At 40.2% G+C, this 20,075-nt stretch overlaps 1 protein-coding gene across 1 annotated transcript in view; it reads left to right on the forward strand.

Annotated features, from left to right (window-relative positions):
- Positions 1 to 3,168: 3,168 nt before the first annotated feature.
- LOC118571469 (zinc finger protein 670-like) overlaps positions 3,169 to 20,075 on the forward strand; it is a 24,581-nt gene continuing 7,674 nt past the window's right edge. The window contains 2 exon segments of the mRNA XM_036170494.1: positions 3,169 to 3,330; positions 6,577 to 6,726. Of these exon segments, the coding sequence (XP_036026387.1) occupies positions 3,169 to 3,330; positions 6,577 to 6,726 (312 nt within the window).

A 20,075-nucleotide genomic window follows, 5' to 3' on the forward strand; every position in this document is an offset into this window, starting at 1 on the left:
TGTTTGAAGATCCTTCTGGAGTTGTTGGATCTTATCTTTCACTATCCCTGATTGATTGACATAAAAGCAACATTCTTCCTCAAGAAAGAGACAAAGTCCACCTCTTTCTGCTCTTAATAAATCTAATCCTCTCTGGTTTTGTAATACTACAGTGGCCAGTGAGTCTATCTGTTCCCGAAGAGTAAGGATGGTCTGAGCTACTTGTTGGAAATCCTGGATGAATTGTGAGGAAAGCTGATGGTAAATAGCTAGGGAAGTAGTCAGTCCCTCTATTCCTGTGGCTATACCTGCAGTTACACCCAGAGATGCTAGAAAGGGTATTATTTGGATAGCTCTTTTGTCATGCCTTGCTGCTATGAACTTGGTGATGGTGATTGGCAAGGGTTCTTTACCAGGTACCACCCCTAATTTGGGAAACAGGAATATCAGGGCACAAGTTCCAGACCACCTATCAGGTAGGTAAACAGTGATAAACCTGAGTACCACAGAGAATAGAAGCATTATGAATGTTTGGACATAGGGGCTGGGTGTTAGTGCTAAGGGTAATGGTATTATTGCAGTCTGCAGAATCCAGAATACCCACAAATTGTATTCTTGAGGAGTTAAAGTAGTTTGTAATGCCAAAGAGAAGAACGTGAGAGAGACAAGGGGTAATAGTGACATTTGGCTTGGAGCAATTAACAAATGGTAAGGTGAGAGAATCTAGTAGGACAATAGGTGAGGCCATAAATGGTGGGTGAGCATTTGACCCTGGAGGGACACATAACCAGCATTCTCCAAAAGCCTTTGAGGAGCTTTGACCACTTCTACTCTATCTACTCCTAGAGGATGAGAGAGTGGAATGTGTGTATATATTTGAGCATATCTGGTGGGCAGATTTGATAGATGCTATAGTAAAGCTTCCCAATTACTCCCATTTTCCAGTTGGAGTGCCATGGGTCCTTAATAAGAATATAAAAGATTCCCTGTTCTTCACAACAGGCAGAGCGTTTTCCTGCATATGCATTATATTTCCAGGAGTCTCCAGACTCTGCCACATGAGTGGTCTTGTTGAACTGCTGGGTATATGTCTCCTGAACCTCAAATCTCCAAATGTAGAGTTTGACAGCAACATGAGTGAGTGGGAAGAAGTAGAAGGAAAAGAGGTAGGGTAAGACCTGATATGGTGGGCATGAGCCTTGACAGGTTGGTGAGGTCTCTTTATTCTGAGACCAGAGGCAGGCTGGTGTTCTGTATATAGTTTTTGTGGTTTTCTCTTTGCTATTTGACAAGCACAGGTTAGAACTATCAGTTCAGCCTGCTGATTTGTGGTATTGCTGGAAAAGCTTGCGTTTTGACCACTATGGTTTCTGAGACAATTGCATATTCCACTCCATGTACTCCTTTATATAGGAAGGTGCAGCCATCTGTATACCATGTATAGGTGGCTTGAGGTAATGTTCCTTCCTGTATATGTATTGGATAAAGTAGTAACTCTCCTAGGGTATTAATACATGAGTGTGATGGGGAGTATTCCAGGATTTGTTGGGAGAGAAGATTTGAGATGTTAAGAGGTGGACATGGTTGAAAAGTCAGTGTGGTGTTCTCTACCAATGCCACCTGAAGGGAGAGAACTTGAGAGGGAGATAGTGTTAGAAGGCCCTTATATATTAAAAGGTGTAACAGATGGTGAGGAAAAAGGACAGTAATGGGTGACCCAAAGGTTGGCTTCATAAGGTGCTTTCCATCTGGGGTCCCAGGATCTAGGTTGGTACATTGTGAGAGGGCCTTTGTAAAGGGGTTGAGGAATTCAGATTGATTTTCATTTTTCTCCTGAATGAACTCTTGGACTTTTTCATAATTTACTGCCTTAAGGGTAGCCTTGCAGAGACCATCTAGGAGGCAGGTTACACACCTATTGATTATTATAATCCCATCCAGGCTCCTGGTCTGGACTGCTCTAGCCCCTATTGGGTAGGTGTTATCCATTTGATGGAGTTCATCTGCATGGACCCTAGCCTGATCCTAGATTTTCCTTTGCTTCTCTAGGAGGAGATTGTTGGTAAGGATCATATAAACATCATGAAATGTAAGGCCATAGGATTGGGTAATGTACTGGAATTCTTTAATAAAGGTGGAAGAATTGGCCATATAGGACCCCAACCTTTTTTCTATTTGGGAGAGCTCAGATAATGAGAAGGGGACATTTACCCTGACTAGATCATCCACCCCAGCAACCTCTCACAAAGGGAGAACTGGGGCTGGTTTAGAATGAGGAGGTATAGGAGGTCCCAAGGTAGAGCGGGACCAAGTAACAGGAGGACTAGAGGCTGCTGATGTATTGAAAGTGGGTACCAGGGAGGGTTGACCTGTTTCTGAGGAGGGAGAAAGGGAAACTGAAGGGACTGGAAGAGAGGAAGATGTGGGCGTTGGCTTTGGTTTATACAGTGAAGGCTCATTAGCTGGATCAAAACAAATTGTTTCATCCTGTTCTGACTTCATAGCTAGTAATAGCTGGATGGGGGAACAGGAGGCACAGAGAGAAGGCTTGGAGCGACGATAAGAAAAGGCTTTTACATATAGGGCCTCTTTCCATTTCCCCAATCGCTCACAATATTTGTAAAGGTCCCGTATAATATTGGGATCTAGTGTGCCTTTATGTGGCCAATAGGATTGATTATCTAAAGGATAATGGGGCCAAAGTTTATTGCAGAAGCAAACAAGTTTAGGGCCTTTCAAATCAGTGTCAGGTATAAAGGCTTGAGATTGTCTAGGAGGCATCCCAAGGGGGTATGAGAAGGTATGGAGTGCAGGGTTCCTATGGATGAGAGGAACCTGTAGTCACTGGTGTCCCCTGACTCAGAGAGGACCAGCCAGGGACCAAGCAATTCAGAGGGTCATCACCCAACTCAATGGGGGTCCTACTTAGCCCAGCTAAGCCAACGGAAAGACTCTGGTACCAGGAAAGTGCCTGGAACCAGGGCTTCAGTAGAAGTGAGAGGGCGAGAGAAAACCGAGCTCTTGGGGGAAGGACTCATCCAGAGGAAAGGGCTAAAAAGGGAGACTTTTGTGGCTCCTTCTGTGAGAAGATGAGAGAGCACAGGAAGGGATGCTTAAGACTGCCTGATTACAGCTATGAGAATGGGAGATATGATCAGGTGAAGAGGGCCAGCCATAGCCTTAAAGACCATGGCTGGGGGTACCTCCGCTTCCAAGAGTACTAGAAGGGTGCCCAGACACTCACTCAATGGTCACTTCGTCAGACCCAGGGAAATATTTACACCGACCAAGAGGGGAATACACTTAATTGCCGCTGTTGGATGGAATGCTGTTGGATGGAATGTTGGATCGGTGAGCTGGAAGTTTAGTCCACTGCAGATGGACTGGAGATGAGGGATAGAGTCCTAGTGTGGCTCACACCACAAAGGGAGAGCACAGGCACTAAGGGAGTCTATGCTAGGTTTCGGCACCAATGTAAGTAAATTGCAAAAATTCTGGATTTGATGTCCCACGTTTTGACACCAAAATGTTAGTAAATTGATGGCTGAAACTGCAAGGAGACAGTTCAGTCCTAGAGGGTTAGGTATCCTGGACACCTCAAGCTACTTAGAACAAGAGCTCTGCCCTGAAGGTGTACTGGACACCTGAAGATGTTTAGCACAGCTGTGATGGCTGAACTGGAGACAGTTCAGTCCTAGAGGGTGAGGTATCCTGGACACCTCGAGCTACTTAGAATAAGAGCTCTGCCCTGAAGGTGTCCCGGACACCTGGAGCTGTTTAGCACAGCTGTGACGGCTGGGACTGCAAAGAAACAGCCCAACCTTGGAAAGGAAGGTTTTCTGACTTCTTGGGAGAGTCAGGCCTGGAATTGCTTCAGCAAGGAAGAGTATCCTGACTCTTCGGGAAGGTCAGAGTATCCTGACTCTTGGGGAAAGTCAGGATATACCTGGTGTAATGGGGTATGGTCTCCCTGCAGGACACAGCAATTCCTGCTCCTCTCCTGGAGAGCCACAATCTCTGGCTCAATGTTACCAGCACTTTCTCACCCAGTCCACTATGGGACATCCCAGCAAGGTTCTTCTGCTCAGCTCCTCCTTGCTCAGTCCACTATGGGATGTCCCACCAAGGTTCTTCTGCTCACCAGTCAATGAGGTCTTCACTCAATACTCTTTTGAGAAAGAGGTTATTTGGGAATGAGGAGTCCAGGAGAGTAGCTGCCTCTACCAGGGTGCGAGAAAGAGCTGGTAAAACTGAGCCAGAGATTGTGGCTCTCCAGGAGAGGAGCAGGAATTGCTGCTCGAGGTGTCCAGGATACCTCACCCTCTAGGGCTGAACTGTCTCCTTGTAGCTTTAGCCATCAATTTACTAACATTTTGGTGCTGAAACCCAGGACACCAAACCCAGGGCTTTTGCAGTTTACTTACAATGAAGAGACAGGAACTAAAGTTTTTTGACTGAGAAAGCTCATGTAGCTAGAGGCCTATCTGTAGTCGGAAGTTTCTACAGTCCTTCTTGGGTCCATGGTTGGGACAAATCTCTCCCACTCACATCCTGCAGCTGTCAGGTCCTAAGTAAACACACAGAGGCTTATATTACATAATAACTGCATGGTCTATGGGTCAGGCTTCTTGCTAGCTAAGTCTTTCATCTTAAATCAACCCATTTCTATAAATCTACATGTTGCCACGTAGCTATAGCATTACTGGTCTTCTAGCATGTTGCTTCTCCTCTGGCAGCAACTGGTTTCTCACCCACCTCAGCCTTTCCCTTTCCTGTCTTTCTTCTTGGATTTCCCACCTGCCTCTAAGCTGTCTTGCCATAGGCCAAAACAGCTTATTTATTAACCAATGGGAACAACATGTATTCATAGCACACAGAAAGATATCCCCCAGCATTTCCCCTTTTCTGTCTAATCAAAAAGAAAGGTTTTATCTTTCATACAGTAAAAAATTATATATAACAAACAGTTATCAAGTAAAAACTACAGTTATAATATCCAGTATATTTGTATTTTGCAAAATTAAAGAAATTATTTTATCATCTATCCTGTATTTGTGAGTCTAAAGTTTCATATTTAATTTGTCATAACCAAGGAAAATCATAACTATCTAGTCTTCAGCCACATCAAAGACCCCAGAAGGATATAATACCTAAGTAAACAGGAAGAGCATTGTAGGTAACTTCTAAAAATCTAGAATGACAGTCAGATCTGGCTGCCAGGACAGTCAACCAAAGTTCCTCTGCAGCATTGGGGCATCCATCTTCAGTCTCTAGGTCTAGAGTTTTTCAATTGCTTCTCCCTGTGTCTTGTTGAATATCTGGCAGTATCCTCTGTGAAGCAGAAACCAGAATGAACTTTTTTTGCCTTGTTTTGGCAAAATTTAGTGGTCATTTTTCCATGGGTCCTGAAAGTCCAGTCAATACAACATTTTGTCAAGCAGTCCAATTAAGAACAATTTCTTACACAAATGACAAACTTTTGCCATAAGGAAAGAAAACTCCATATGGAATTTCTTTGATGCCCATTATCTTCTTTGAACTAAATCCATGCTGCTAGAAAGAAAAATGTCTCACTGTCCAGGTCTGTTTTTGAAACACTTTAAATGCCATATTCTGTAGGTCTTTGAAATGTTTGAAGATTACCTATCCAGCTGAAATAAATCTCTGCCTATCTAGAAAATCTAATTAACATAAGTTTGATTATTATAGATGACTAATTATTAATCTGTATTTTTTAATTATACATTACAATTTCCAATGAGCTGCACAAACATACTTTAAACAAGAGTAGAAATATATATACAGTATAGTGTAGTTAGAGTTTTCCTGCCTGGCCCAGTCAGGACAAATCTCTCTTACCCGCCAGTCCCACAGTCGCTCAGACCCAACCAAGAAAGCACACAGAAACTTACATTGTTTAGAAACTGTATGGCCGTGGCAGGCTTCTTGTTATCTGCTTCTTCTATCTTAAATTAACCCATTTCTGTTAGTCTATACTTTGCCACATGGCTTGTGGCTTACCAGTGTCTTTACATGTTGCTTTTCATGGCCGTGGCTGGCGGTGTGTCCCCCAGCCTTCTACTTCCCAGAATTCTCTTCTCCCTTGTCCCGCTTATACTTCCTGCCTGGCCACTGTCCAATCAGATCTTTATTTACACAGAGCGATATCCACAGCAGTATAACAAAATTAACTTCAAATTTGTAATAACGTAAAATGTATACCAATGTAATGCCAGGGACAATTGTAAGAGTCATGCCATAGTGCCTGCCTGAGTTAAGTTTCTGTTGTCCAGTATTGAGCCACTTACCAGAAACTTTTGACATGCCTGAGTAAGTCCTGAGTTATTAGAAAATAACTTAACATTTCCTTATCTTTCTGCTACACTGACCATTAGTAACAATGTTTTGTGGTTGAGTTGCTTGGTTGGGTTGCTTGCCAACTCAACAGTCCCCTGATCTTTTCCCAAAGAAAGTTTCCTGGTCTGCTTACTATAAAACCTGCCTGAGGAAAATAAAACATTGCAGCTTGATCAGAATACTGTCATGCTGTCAATCTTTGTGTTTCTTGTCCCTTTCATTCACCATTCCCCCTTCTAGAGTCTGCTGAAGATCCCGCTGGCTGGGACAACTGGCGCCCAGTGTGAGCCTCAACGACATGGAGGAGTGGTGAATGTCGTCACACACACCAGGGCAGGCCTGCCTAAGAGTTGGACTACTGTGGAAGAGGGCTCCATGAGCAAAGATTGTGTCAGTGATCACCACAGAAACACCCAGCTGTGAGACAGATCTGGAGGAATTGTATAGTGATGGGCGCACAGTAAGTTTACCATGGGACAAGCATTTAGTAAACAGGATTTATTTATTTCGGGACTGAAACAATCTCTCACGACACAAGGAACTAGGGTCAAAAAGAAAGACTTAAAATTTTTTCTTGACTATATTAGAGATGTCTGTCCTTGGTTTCCCCAAGAAGGAACCATAGATGAAAAATGCTGGTGACAGGTTGGTGACCTTTGGTCCTGAAAAGGTCTCTGTTCAAACCTTTTCCCTCTGGAATTTAACTAATAATGTCTTAAAAACTTATAATCATTCCTCTGATGTTTACAAGTTAATTAAAGAGGGAGAAAAAACACTAAAAGAGTCCTCCCGTCCACCCTCTGTCTGTCATTCTGTTAGTATTAATATTCCTGAACCCCCCATGTCTAGTCTTCTGGCAACAAATAACCATCAGAGAAGAAAAAAGAGGTAATCTACTCTGGGTCCACCTGCCCACCTCTTCCTCAAAGGTCCTGACCACTTATCCATCTTTAATGACCAAGCTAATTATTAAGGGCAGAGAAACAAGTTGCCAATACTTTGTAAAAGATCCTGTCTCCATAGTCATCCCCTATATGTGAGAACAATTAGATTCGCTGCTTCAAACAAATGATGAATGACCCATTGCCTGCTCCACCTTCCTTGGTACTATCGATAACCATTATCCTAGTGATCCTTTGTTACAGTTTGCCAGACTTCATCCCTTTGTTTTCCACAAATTAACTGCCTCACAACCTATAAGGGAGGCTCCCCTGATATTTACAGATGGCTCAGCCAATGGGATTGCTGCCTATGCTGTGGATGGAAAGGCTTCCTCCTGCTTCTTCCAATATTCCTCAGCACAGCTTGTTGAACTTTATGCAGTCATTCAAGTTTTTTGATTATTTCATTCTCAACCCTTTAATTTGTATACTGATAGTGCTTATGTTGCCCATTCTGTTCCCTTATTGGAAACTGTTCCCTTTATTAAACCCTCTACCAATGTAGCTCTACTTTTTCTTCAGTTGCAATCCTTGATTATGGCTAGACATGGCTGCTTTTTTATTGGCCATCTACTGTCCCATTTAAAATTGCCTGAGGGAAATGACTTGGCTGATGCAGCCACACAATCAGTTTTTCTGTTCTTGCAGGATCCCTTTCTCAGGCTGCCCAGGCATGTAGCTGGAGAGCTTCTCTCCAGGTGCCACCAAGCCCCCGCAGTCCCACAACCCATGTATAAAATAATCACTCAGATGCTTATATTACTTATAAACTGTATGGCCATGGCAGGCTTCTTGGTATCGAATTCTTATATCTTAAATTAACCCATTTCTGTTAGTCTATAAGTTGCCACGTGGCTCGTGGCTTACCAGTACCTTACATCTTCCTTGTCATGGCAGCAGCTGGCAGTGTCTCTCTGCCCCAGCCTTCCACCTCCCAGAATTCTCTTCTCTCTTGTCCTGCCTATACTTCCTGCCTGGCCACTGGCCAAACAGCATTTTATTTATATAGTGATATCCACAGTACAAGCACACTCTCTTCACCATTTAAATGCTCATTCCCTTCGTTTGTTGTTTAAGCTTACCCGAGAACAGGCCCGAGAATTGTTAAAATTGCACTGACTGTGCCATCTCCCTCCCAGTTCAACATCTGGGAGTTAACCCCCAGGCTTGGTTCCCAGTGAAATTTGGTAAATGGATGTTACTCATTTAGTTGAATTTGGCAAACTTAAATACATACATGTTACAGTTGAGACCTTTAGTGTTTTTATATTTGCCTCTCTCCAAGTCAGAGAGGCCTCCAAAAATGTTATTTCCCATATTTTACAATGCTTTTCTGTCCTAGGAAAGCCTAAAGTTATAAAAACTGATAATGGCCTGGGATATACTGGAAAAAATTTTCAATCTTTTTGCCAACAATTTCAGATTAAGCATGTCACTGGCATTCCTTACAACGCCCAGGGCCAGGGCACTGTTGAACGTGCTCATCAGACTCTAAAATCCATGCCTCATAAATTAAAGAGGGGAAACCTATATGATATGAGAGGCAATCCCCAAAATCTTTTACATCATGCCCTTTTTGTCCTTAATTTCCTTATCTTGGACAAGAATGAAAGGTCTGTAGTGGATGGCTTTTGGCATCCACAAACTCAAAGCCACCAAGCATTGATCATGTGGTGAGACCCCTTAACTTCCCAGTAGAATGGGCCTGACCCAGTCCTAATTTGGAGTCAAGGATCAGCATGCATCTATGACCAAACAGAGGGAGGCCCTCGTTGGCTCCCCAAGAGATTAGTTAAAGAAGTCAACTCTAACCAATCACCCAGGGAAAAGGATAGCCCCTGATGTCGTTTCTCTTTCCTTCTCCTTCTTTAAAGATGCTGATGAAGAACAAACTGGGAGAATTTTCCTGGATATTCTGGATCTTGCTATTGCCTGTACCTTCTTATCAGGACCAGAGAGTGGTTGCCACATCTCCATTTGCATGGTGCTTTTATTTGACTGAAAATTATACTAATTATGCTAAAACACAGATCTTTGGCCACCTGTTGGCTACCGCTGATTGCCTCTTGCAAGGATGACAGAATCCCATTTTACTCAACTTTACTAATTTCCAGATAGCAAGGTGGCTCCTGCTATCTGTTTTTTGTATGATCAGACTGTTCACAATTGCAAAACTTATTTGAAGGAGAGAATTGTAGGATGCCCCTATTCTTACTGCAAAATTCATGATACCATTCCTACTGCTAAGGGACAGCTAATTGGGAGAGAATGGAATGGCCCTAAATTTTATAAGGCATCTACAGGATATTCCCTATTGGTTTGGGACCTGTGGGACTCAAAATGGACTAGTCCAGTAGAAGGAGCCATGTACATGGCCTAAACGGCCACATGGCCTAGCTCCAGACTCTACATTGGGCACTCTTTTGTACAAGTACAATCTATGGTCCATCATAATATCCTTATACAAGAAAAAAATTTAATGACACAACTATCATTCCCCTATTCTCCATTTTCTTGGCTTTCCCTCCTCTGAGAAGGCCTTATGTTTCAATGTTACTGGCATTGGGAAACTCTCATCGTGCTTCCTGTGTGCAGCCCTGCAACATCCTCCCCTGATAATAGTACCCCTGTCTTGGGTCCTTAATTGCACCACCACTGATAATTCCCATGGCTTCCACTCCATCCCTGAAGTACCCTTGTTTCTTGAGTCAGGTTGCTCCAAGTTTGATTTTTGCGTTTCCAGTGTTTCCTTTCCCTCTTACAACCAGACCATATTACCCAATCATCCTTTTGCTCCCCTTGAACTTTTCTTTTCTTGCAATGGCACTCTATCAAAAAACTTGACCATCCCTATCCCATAGGACATGCTCTGCCTACCTGTCACTCTGGTCCCACAACTTATGCTCAGGACCCCTGTAGAGTTCTTGGGATGGCACACCCCCCAGCCCAAGCAAAAAAGAGCTGTCTTCTTGCCCCTTGTGGCCAGAATTTCCCTTGCCACCTCTCTGGTCTCTGCAGGTTTGGTGGGAGGAGTCCTGGGTCATTCCCTCATAACAACAGCTCACCTATCCAAGCAACTTCAGGTAGCAATTGAGGCTTCTGGAGCATCCTTATCCTCCCTCCAGAGGTGGTTAACCTCCCTTGCACAGGTTGCTCTACAAAACCAACAGGCCTTGAACCTGCTGACAGAAAAGGGTGGACATACCTTTTTCTGAGGGAAGAATGTTGTTATTATATTAATGAGACTGGAATGGTAGAAACCCAGATAAATAAGCTACATAAACTTAGCCTAGAGCTACATAAGCAGTAATTCTCTGCCGCAGATGACTGGTGGAGATCATCTATGTTCTCCCTTTTAATGCCTCTCACAGGACCACTAGTTCTAGTTGGAGAGCTTCTCTCCAGGTTCCACCAAGCCCCTGCAGTCCCACAACCCAAATATAAAATAATCATACAGACACTTATATTATTTAAACTGCTTGGCCATTAGCTCAGGCCTACCATTGTCTAGCTCTTACTCTTACGTTTAGCCCATTTCTGTTAGTCTATACTTTGCCACATGGCTTGTGGCCTTACATCTTATCATGGCGGTGGCTGGTAGCGTCTCTCTGACCCAGCCTTCCACCTCCCAGAATTCTGTTCTCTCTTGTCCTGCCTATACTTCCTGTCTGGCCACTGGCCAATCAGTGTTTTATTTACTTTAACCAATCAGAGCAACACATTTGACATCCCACAGCACTTCCCCTTTTCTTTTTTTTTTTAAGCAAGGTTTTAACTTTTATAGTAAAATTTTAGATAATAAAACAATTATCAAGCAAGAATTACAGTTACAATATTAAAGAAGATATCCTATATATCTTATATTTGTGAGTTTAAGGTTTTATATCTAACTTATCTTTTATCATAACTGAGGAAATTATAACTATCTAGTCTTCAACCACATCAAAGACCTCAGAAGGATATAATTATTATCTGAGAACCAGGAGAAAGATGCAAGCATTTTTTGGGAGTCTTGCAAGAGTAGACAGAGACAGCTGGCAGCCTGCACACTCACCTAATGTTCCTTTGTAAAGTTGGGGCATTTGTCTTCAGCCCACAGGGCTAGAGTCTCTTGGTCACTTTTTTTTAGTGTCCTGTAGAATGCCTGGCAGTTTCCTCTGTGAAGCAGGAACCTGAAGGACCATTTTGTCAAGCAAAGTTCAACTTTCTATGGGTCCTGCATGTCCAGTTGATCAAGAAGTCCAGGCAAGAACAGTTTCTTGCCCAAATGGCTATTTTTGCCAAGGTGAAGATAAATTCCATATGAAGTGTCTTCAATGTCCATCTTCCTCTCTGAATTAAATTGGTGTTTCCAGGAGCAGACATGTCTCACTGTCAAGAAAGTCTAAATTTTAAGAGTATTTTAAATGCCATATTCTGTAGGTCTTTGAAGTATTTGAAGATTACCTATCTATCTGAAATATCTCTATGTATATCTAGAAGACTTGACTGACATGGCTGTGAGTATGATTATCATAGATGAATAATTATTAATCTAATTTTAATTATTCATTACAATTTAAAATGAGCTATAAAAACATAATACCTTAAACACGAGTAGAAATATACACACAGTATAACAAAATTAACTTTAAGTTTGTATCAATAGACTAAAATCTATGCCAATGTAAAACATTTTAAACAAGTTGTTGCTCTTTAGAATTAAGTTCCTTAATCTACCCTTTCATCCTATTATATCTATATCATATCCCCTTTTCTTCTTTAGAAAGAGATGGCATTTATAATCAACCTGCTTTAAATAAAAATATTGGTTCTTTTATGTCCCACACCAGAGGGCTGTTCTGATTTGGGACATAAAAATCTCTTAACCTTTTTTTTTAGCAATATGTCTGGGTTTAGAGAAGGAGTGAGCCAATTCCATCTCCAAAGCCAGCTTGATAATTTTGGGAAATTGGGCATAGTTTTTCTTACTACTTCCTGCTTGGGGGGGGGTGCTGTATCTTATGGGCACACAAAGAAAATTTTAGGATTATGGAGTAGTCCATGAGGGTAAACCTCTGAGCCAGTTGCCTTGAAACCATTCTGGATGTTGGATCATCTGGGCCATGGTGTCATCAGAGACCTTTCAGGTGGTTTTGGCTGATCAAATCTGATGTATCTTAATCTGGAACAAATTCATAGCCATGGTTTTCTGTGGAAACAAAAGCAGAGACTCTTTTCCAAAGCAACATATCCTTATATTCAAATATTGAAGTCAAGTTACCTTTAAAATTTACATATTTATTTAACTCACCAGCTTTTATGATCAAATCTTTTTCTGTAGTTAAAAATCCCAAAGACGGGCTGGAGAGATGGCTCAGTGGTTAAGAGCACTGACTGCTCTTCCAGAGGTCCTGAGTTCAATTCCCAGCAACCACATGGTGGCTCACAACCATCTGTAATGAGATCTGGTGCCCTCTCTGGCTTGCAAGGACACATGCAGGCATGTGTGTGTGTGTGTGTGTGTGTGTGTGTGTGTGTGTGTGTGTGTGTTCTTTTGGGAGTCAGATCATTCTTTCTACCATGAAGGGCCCAGGGAACAAACCCAGGTTGTATGGCTTGGTGGCAATTGCCTGCCAGCTCCAAGGCTGTAAAGTTTATTTTTTAATTTTCAATTACAAAATGGATTGCAATATGAAAACATACCCTGCACGTTTGTAAGGGTAGCAGACTGAGCTAATCATCAAGGGCCTATTAACTAATTAGTCATGGGAAATACACCAGAAATGTATGAGAACATGATTATTGATGGTGTATGAGAAAATTCTGGTTTGCTGAACACATACACATTCTAGGAGTTTGGGTGTTCCAGACAGCACATTGAGGAGCCATGAATCCCTCTCCTCATACCTAAACCTGTGCTTCTTACATTTTGATTTTTATTGAATGTACCATTTACCATAAACTATGTCAGTAAGCACAGTTTTCCCAAGTCCTGTGATTCACATTACATTACTAGCAAACGGGAAATATGTTTATGAATCATATACATAATTTATTGTTTTTGTAAGGATTTAAAAATCTATACTTGCAGGAAGTATTTACCAATGTATTTTCTTCATTGTTTATTTTATAATATCTTAGATTTATATATATCTGCTTATTTTTATTGCCTATCTTTATGTCAGCATTTCCAGGTTTTTCTTGAAATTAGTGGCCTTCAGCCAAATCACATTCATGATCATGCAATTCTTGCAATAATGGAATTATCTAATGGTCTTTAAAATGTCTGTGTGAACACCCATTACAATAGCCACAAATAATATAGAATATCTTGGGGGTAACTCTAATCAATAAATAAAAGACCTGTATGACAAGAACTTTAAGTCTTTGAAGAAAGAAATTGAAGAAGATATTAGAAAATGGAAAGATCTCCAATGTTCTTGGATATGTTGGATTAACATAGTAAAAATGGCAATCCTACCAAAAGTAATCTACAGATTCAGGGCAGTCTTCATTAAAATTTCAACACAATACTTCACAGATCGTGAAAGAACAATACTCAAATTAATATGGAAAAACAAAGAACCCAGGATAGCCAAAACATCCTGAATAATAAAGGAACCTCCAGAGGCATCACTATCCCTGACCTGACTGTAGAGCTATAGTAATAAAAACATCTTGGTATTGACATAAAAACAGGCATGTGGATAAATGGAATCGAATTGAAGAACCTGACATAAATCCACACACCTATGAACATCTGATTTTTGACAAAGAATTTCACGATAGAAAAAAGAAAGCATCTTCAACAGTGTGGGGATACCTAGATGTTGACACATAAAAGAATGCAAATAGATCCATAACTATCACCATTCACAAAACTCAAGTCCAAGTGAACCAAAGACCTCAACATAAATCCAGTTACATTGAACTTGATAGAAGAGAAACTGGGAAATAGCATTGAATGCATTGGCACAGGAGATGACTTTCTGAATATAACACCAATACCATAGCTACTGAGACTGATAATTAATAAATGGGACCACCTGAAACTGAAAAGCTTCTGTAAGGCAAAGGACACAAGCAATAAGACAAAATGGCATTCTACAGAATGGGAAAAGATCTTCACCAATCCCATGTCTGACAGAAGGCTGATCTCCAAAATATATAAAGAACTCAAGAAACTAGACATCAAAATACCAAATAATCCAATTAAAAAATGGGGTACAGATCCAAACAGAACTCTCAACAGAAGAATATCAAATGGCCAAAAGATATTTAAGGAATTGCTCAACATCCTTAGTCATCAGGAAAATGCAAATCAAAAAGACTTTGAGATACCATTTTATAACTGTCAGAATAGCTAAGATAAAAAACACTGATGACAGCTTATGTTGGAGATGATGTGGAGTAGGGAGAATATTCCCACTGCTGGTGGGAGTGTAAACTTGTATAGCCACTTTGGAAATGAGTATGGCAGTTTCTCAAAAAATTGGGAATCAATTTCCATCAAGACCCAGCTATACTGTTTTGGGGCATATATCCACAGGATACTCAGTCATACCACAAGGTCACTTGTTTAACTATGTTCATAGCAGCATTATTTGTAATAGCCAGAACCTGGAAATGACCTAGATGCCCCTCAACCAAAGAATGAATAAAGAAAATGTGGTACATTTACATAATGGAGTATTACTTAGTGGTAAAAAAAACAATGACATCAAAATGGATGGAGTTAGAAAAATATAATCATCCTGAGTGAGGTAACCCAGACCCAGAAAGACAAACATGGTATGTACTCACATAAATGGATAGAAGATGTAAAGCAAAGGATAACCAGGCTATAATCGACAGCCCTAGAGAAACTAGGTGACAAGGAGGACCCTAAGAGAGATATAGGAATCACCCTGGATAAACTGGGGGTGGGGTGGTAAAAGGGAGGGGATGGGGGATGGGAATATTGGGGATAGGAATGGTGGAGTTTGAGGGAGGGATGGAGAAGGAGAGCAACAAAAGAGAGATTTTGATAGAGGGCGCCATCATGGGGTTAGGGAGAAACCAGGTACCAAGGAAACGCCCTGGAATCCATAAGTATGACCCCAGCTAATACTTGCAGCAATCATGGAGAGGGTGCCTGAACTGACCTTCTCCTGTAATCAGATTGGTAACTACCCTAATTATCATCACAGAATCTATATCTAGTAGTTAATGGAAGCAGATGCAGAGATCTACAGCCAAGGACTGGGCTGAGCAATGGGAATCCTGTTGAAGAGAGAGAAGAGCGATTATATGAGCAATCAAGGTCAAGATCATGAGGAGAAACCCACAGAGACAGCTGACTCTAGCCCTAAGTACTCATGGACTCTAGACTAACAGCTAGGAAGCCTGCATGGGATCAACCAAAGCACTCTGCATGTGGGTGATAGTTGTGTAGCTTGGTCTGTTTGTGGGGCCCATAGCAGTGGGGCCAGTATCTATCCCTGTCACATGAACTGGCCTTCTGAAATGTATTACCTATGGTAGCATGCCTACTTCAGCCTTGATACAGGGGGGAATGAGCTTTTTCCTACCTCAATTCAATATGCTATGCTTTGTTGACTCCCATGGGATGCCTCACCCTTTTTGAGGAGCTGATGGGGCAGAGGTAGAAAGGAGGTAGGGGGAGGAAATAGGAGAAGAGAAGAGAGGGGAAACTGTGGTTGGTATATAAAATAAATTTTAAAATTTAATAATAATAATAATAATCCAGCAAAAAAATGTCTGTTGGTTGAGTAGGGCTGTTATCTTTCTTTCTTTCTCTCCTTTCTTCCTTCCTTCTGTCTTTCCTGCTTTTTAAATTCTTTAAAACCAATGTTTGGAGTTCATATGCTTTATTTCCTTTTGGTTAGTTTGGTATCTAAAAATCACCAGTTTTATTATCTTTTCAACCAATAAGCTCTTGATTTTGTTGATTTTCTTCATGATGACATGGCTTGTATTTTTGTAGATATCGTCTATGATTATTATTTTCTTGTGTTTGATTTAGAATTACTCTTGTTTCTTCACCTTTGTGATTTCAAAGCTTAGATTACTGAAGTTTTTTCTTTGGTTTGGATTTCAGGTTTAAAATAAAAGATTTTATAAAAGATTTAATAAAATTACCCAGATATTGTGGCACATGCCTATAATCCCAACACTCAGGATTTGAGGTAGGAGAATTCCCAACTAATTTGAGACCAATTTTGACTTCCTACCACTTTCTGAGCCAGATTGAACAAAAATAAGAAACTTAACAAACAAAAATAGTCAAAATATATTTATTAAAATTAACAGAATTTATTGTACATATTAATGGATTTCATTATGACATATTGTGCTTTCACCATATACACCCTTCCATTTACTGTTTTATTCAATCATCTCTTCTTACTTTCACAAAACATCCTAATGTCTTCTAATAGTCTAATACTGCCATGGATTTTTCTTGTTGTTGTATTGTTCCTGTATTGTATTTTCCACATATTAATAAAAGCACAAGATACTTTTTTTTGTCTGGATGATTTCACTTAGAGACATCATAGTATCATCCATTTGCTTAAAAATTTTGCTCTTCCTTATGGGAAAATAATAGTCAATTGTATGTATGTATGTATGTGTGTATGTATGTATGTATGTATGTATGTGTTCATGACTGGATGTCTTTATCTTTCTATACACATAGAGTATAGTACATACATCATATTCTCTTCATTTGTTCATATGTTGATGAGATCTAGGATGATTCCACATCTGAACTATTATTGAGCAGTGCTACAATAAATATGAATGTGCACACATTTCTTATGTATGTTTAGATACTTTCCTTTATATAGCAAAGATGGTTTGTTGGGTGGTTCAATTTTGAGCTTTTTTTTAATGCCTGTATTAGATGACATTCTCACTAATAATTTATAATTGTTCCTTTTTCTTATATCTTGGTTAGAATTTCTTATCACTACATTTTAAAATAATAGCCACTGTAACAAGAATGAAATGGAATCTGAATATAACTTTGGTTTGAATTTCCTTGTTGGTAAACTATGCTGACCATTTTCCCCAACATATTCCCACATTAAGTATTTATAATTAAAAATATTTTTTATTTTTTATTTTTTGTGTGTAATGTGCATACATGTCCTATAGTACACATATAAAATTGGAGGACAATTGGAAGTCAGTTCTCTCTTTCTACCATATAAGTGTAGGTGATTAGACTCAAGCTGTTAGTATTGGTGGCAGCTTTACATACTGAGCCATGTCACCAACATTCCTTTCACGTTATTGATCCCTATAAATAACTTTATGCTACACTGGGTTTTAGAAGTAGGCTGTACACACAGTAGTTACAGTTATTATGAATGAATGCATTAGTTATGAAAGAACATAAAAGTAATGTACTTTCTGTTATTTTTATTGGGACATCGTTTCAACATTTTATTCAGGTTGGTTTCAAACTTGGGGTCCACTCAATCTCACTGACTCAGTTTCTTAAGCAGCTGGAACTGCAGATCCACATAACCATACCTGGCTTCAGATGTATAATTCTTTTTAATTTTTAAAAATCATTTTATTATATGTATATGAACATTTTACCTACATGTATGTATGTGCACCATGTGAGTACTTGGTGCATGTGACATTTAGGTGATGGAACTCTTGGAGTTAGGATGGAGTTAGTTAGTAGTTAAGATGAACCATCATGTGGATGCTTTTAATTGTTGTAATAGATTTTCTCAACTGCTAAGTCATCTCTCCAGCCCTGAAAATATATTTATTAATGAATTATATTCAGATTGACTCCACATGCTCATCCTCCACATCAAGAAGCTTAACAGCACAGACTCCCACAGAGACCATCCTTATACTCTTGTCCAAAATTCTCTCCCCTACAGGATATCTTGTTACTGACACTGAAGAAAATAATTCCTTGCATTACTTTTAGCACTTTTGTATGTGGAAAAAGTATATATGCATCTTAACAGTTTTGTATGTATGCATGAGTTTTATATTAATTCAACTGTGCTCAACTGAGGCTAGCATAAAACCTTTCCTAATCTTGTGTTCTACCACATTGCTATGGTCATGAACTAGCTCTTTCCCTGTTATCTAATTCAGGTGTCATAATCCTACTGTCTGGGAGGCAAAACTTTATTTGGTGTAATACCCATGTCTTCAGCTCATCATGATCCCAACGAGGGAGGAGGATGAGAAGAGAGAAGACCTTGAGGAATACCTTCTTCCTTTCATTCTTCCCCCAATCTGCTGCTAGGCTTGCTTTTGTGACAGCAGATACAGTAGAGGACAGCACTTCAGTGTCTGAGTTTTTTCCAGTTTTGCCATTATCTGTTTCCCATCCTCTCCACCCGTTTTTTTCAAAACTGTGCCCTTTAATTCCAGCACTTGGTAGGAAGAGGCAGGCAGAGCTCTGTGACTTTGATGCCAACCTGGTTTACAAAGCAAGTTCCAGGACAGCCAGGGCTGATATTCAGAGAAACCTTCTTGAGAAAAACCTTTTAAAAAATTGTAAAGAAACCTTGTGAAAGAAATTCAAATTCCTTCAGGCTCAGCACTTCTTGAAATATACATTCAAGAATGTATCTTCTTCCCAAACTTAGTACTTTGCTTACTGTCTGTGCTGTTTTGAGTTAGCCAATCTCCCCCCCCCCTCTCTCTCTCTCTCTCTCTCTGTGTGTGTGTGTGTGTGTGTGTGTGTGTGTGTATAGCTTCACTCACAGTGAGTCATGTTCTAATTCTTTCTTTCTTTCTTTCTTTGTATTCCTCCCTTATTTCCTGCATGTAATAATTCATCAACCTTGTTTACAGGATTTGAAACTGTTTGGGGGGTAGGTATAGTCTTTGGGTAAGGCTTTGGGGTTTTTGTGTGTATGTAATTTTTTTTTTTTTTTTTAAACAGGACCTCACTAAGTAACAGCATTTGCTATGTGGACGAGGCCCCCTCAACTCATTGCTTCTGATTCCAAGTGCTAGGATAAAGGCTGTAGGCAATAACCAGCTATGGGTAAATTTTTGACTGATTTTTAAAATTCACTTTATTGAGTAGTCAATTTTGAAAATTTGTTTACCCCTAAAGATTTTTATCTCAGTGCTAAGGAGATAAATAAAAACAGTACTTGTTGTTTAAGCATGAGGAGAAAAAAAATCTGGGTATGGCTCTAGGCACCTGTAACCTTAGCACTGGGAGTTGGGTGGGGCACATTCTAGGGCTCCCCAACCAACCATCAATGCTGAAACAGCAAGCTCAAGGTACAGTGATAGAAACTGACTTTTCGAACCAACCAAAGAAGAGATGGCACAAGCTGACAAACTTCTGTGGTCACACATTCATGCACAAACACACATAGACTACATACCACACATACAGAAATAACTTTTTATTTTATTTTTTAATGAATTTTGCTGGGCTATGGCAGGCAGCCTTTAAAGGCAGTCAGATATCTGTGAGTTTGAGGCTAACCTGGTCTACATAGTGAGTTCCAGGACAGCCAGGTTGGAAAAACAACCCAAAAAATAACCAAAAACAAAATAAAACAATAACAACAACAAATTTGTAAAATTAGACATCTTAAATTTTTCTCCAACATCTTATCCAATATAAGTTTGGATTCAGTGAGTAAAGAGTTATGAACTTCTGGAAAAGTTATACTGACTTCATTTTCACATTTACTGTCAAGTTTTAGATTTGTTTATGCAAATTCTGTGTTAAGAGTTCCCCTGGGCAGGGGTATGAAGAGTGGGGTGGGGGTAGTGGCTTCCCTAATGCAAATGTTACAACTCTGA

The sequence above is a fragment of the Onychomys torridus genome, chromosome 21 (assembly GCF_903995425.1).
Source record: "Onychomys torridus chromosome 21, mOncTor1.1, whole genome shotgun sequence".
Lineage (NCBI taxonomy): Eukaryota > Metazoa > Chordata > Mammalia > Rodentia > Cricetidae > Onychomys > Onychomys torridus.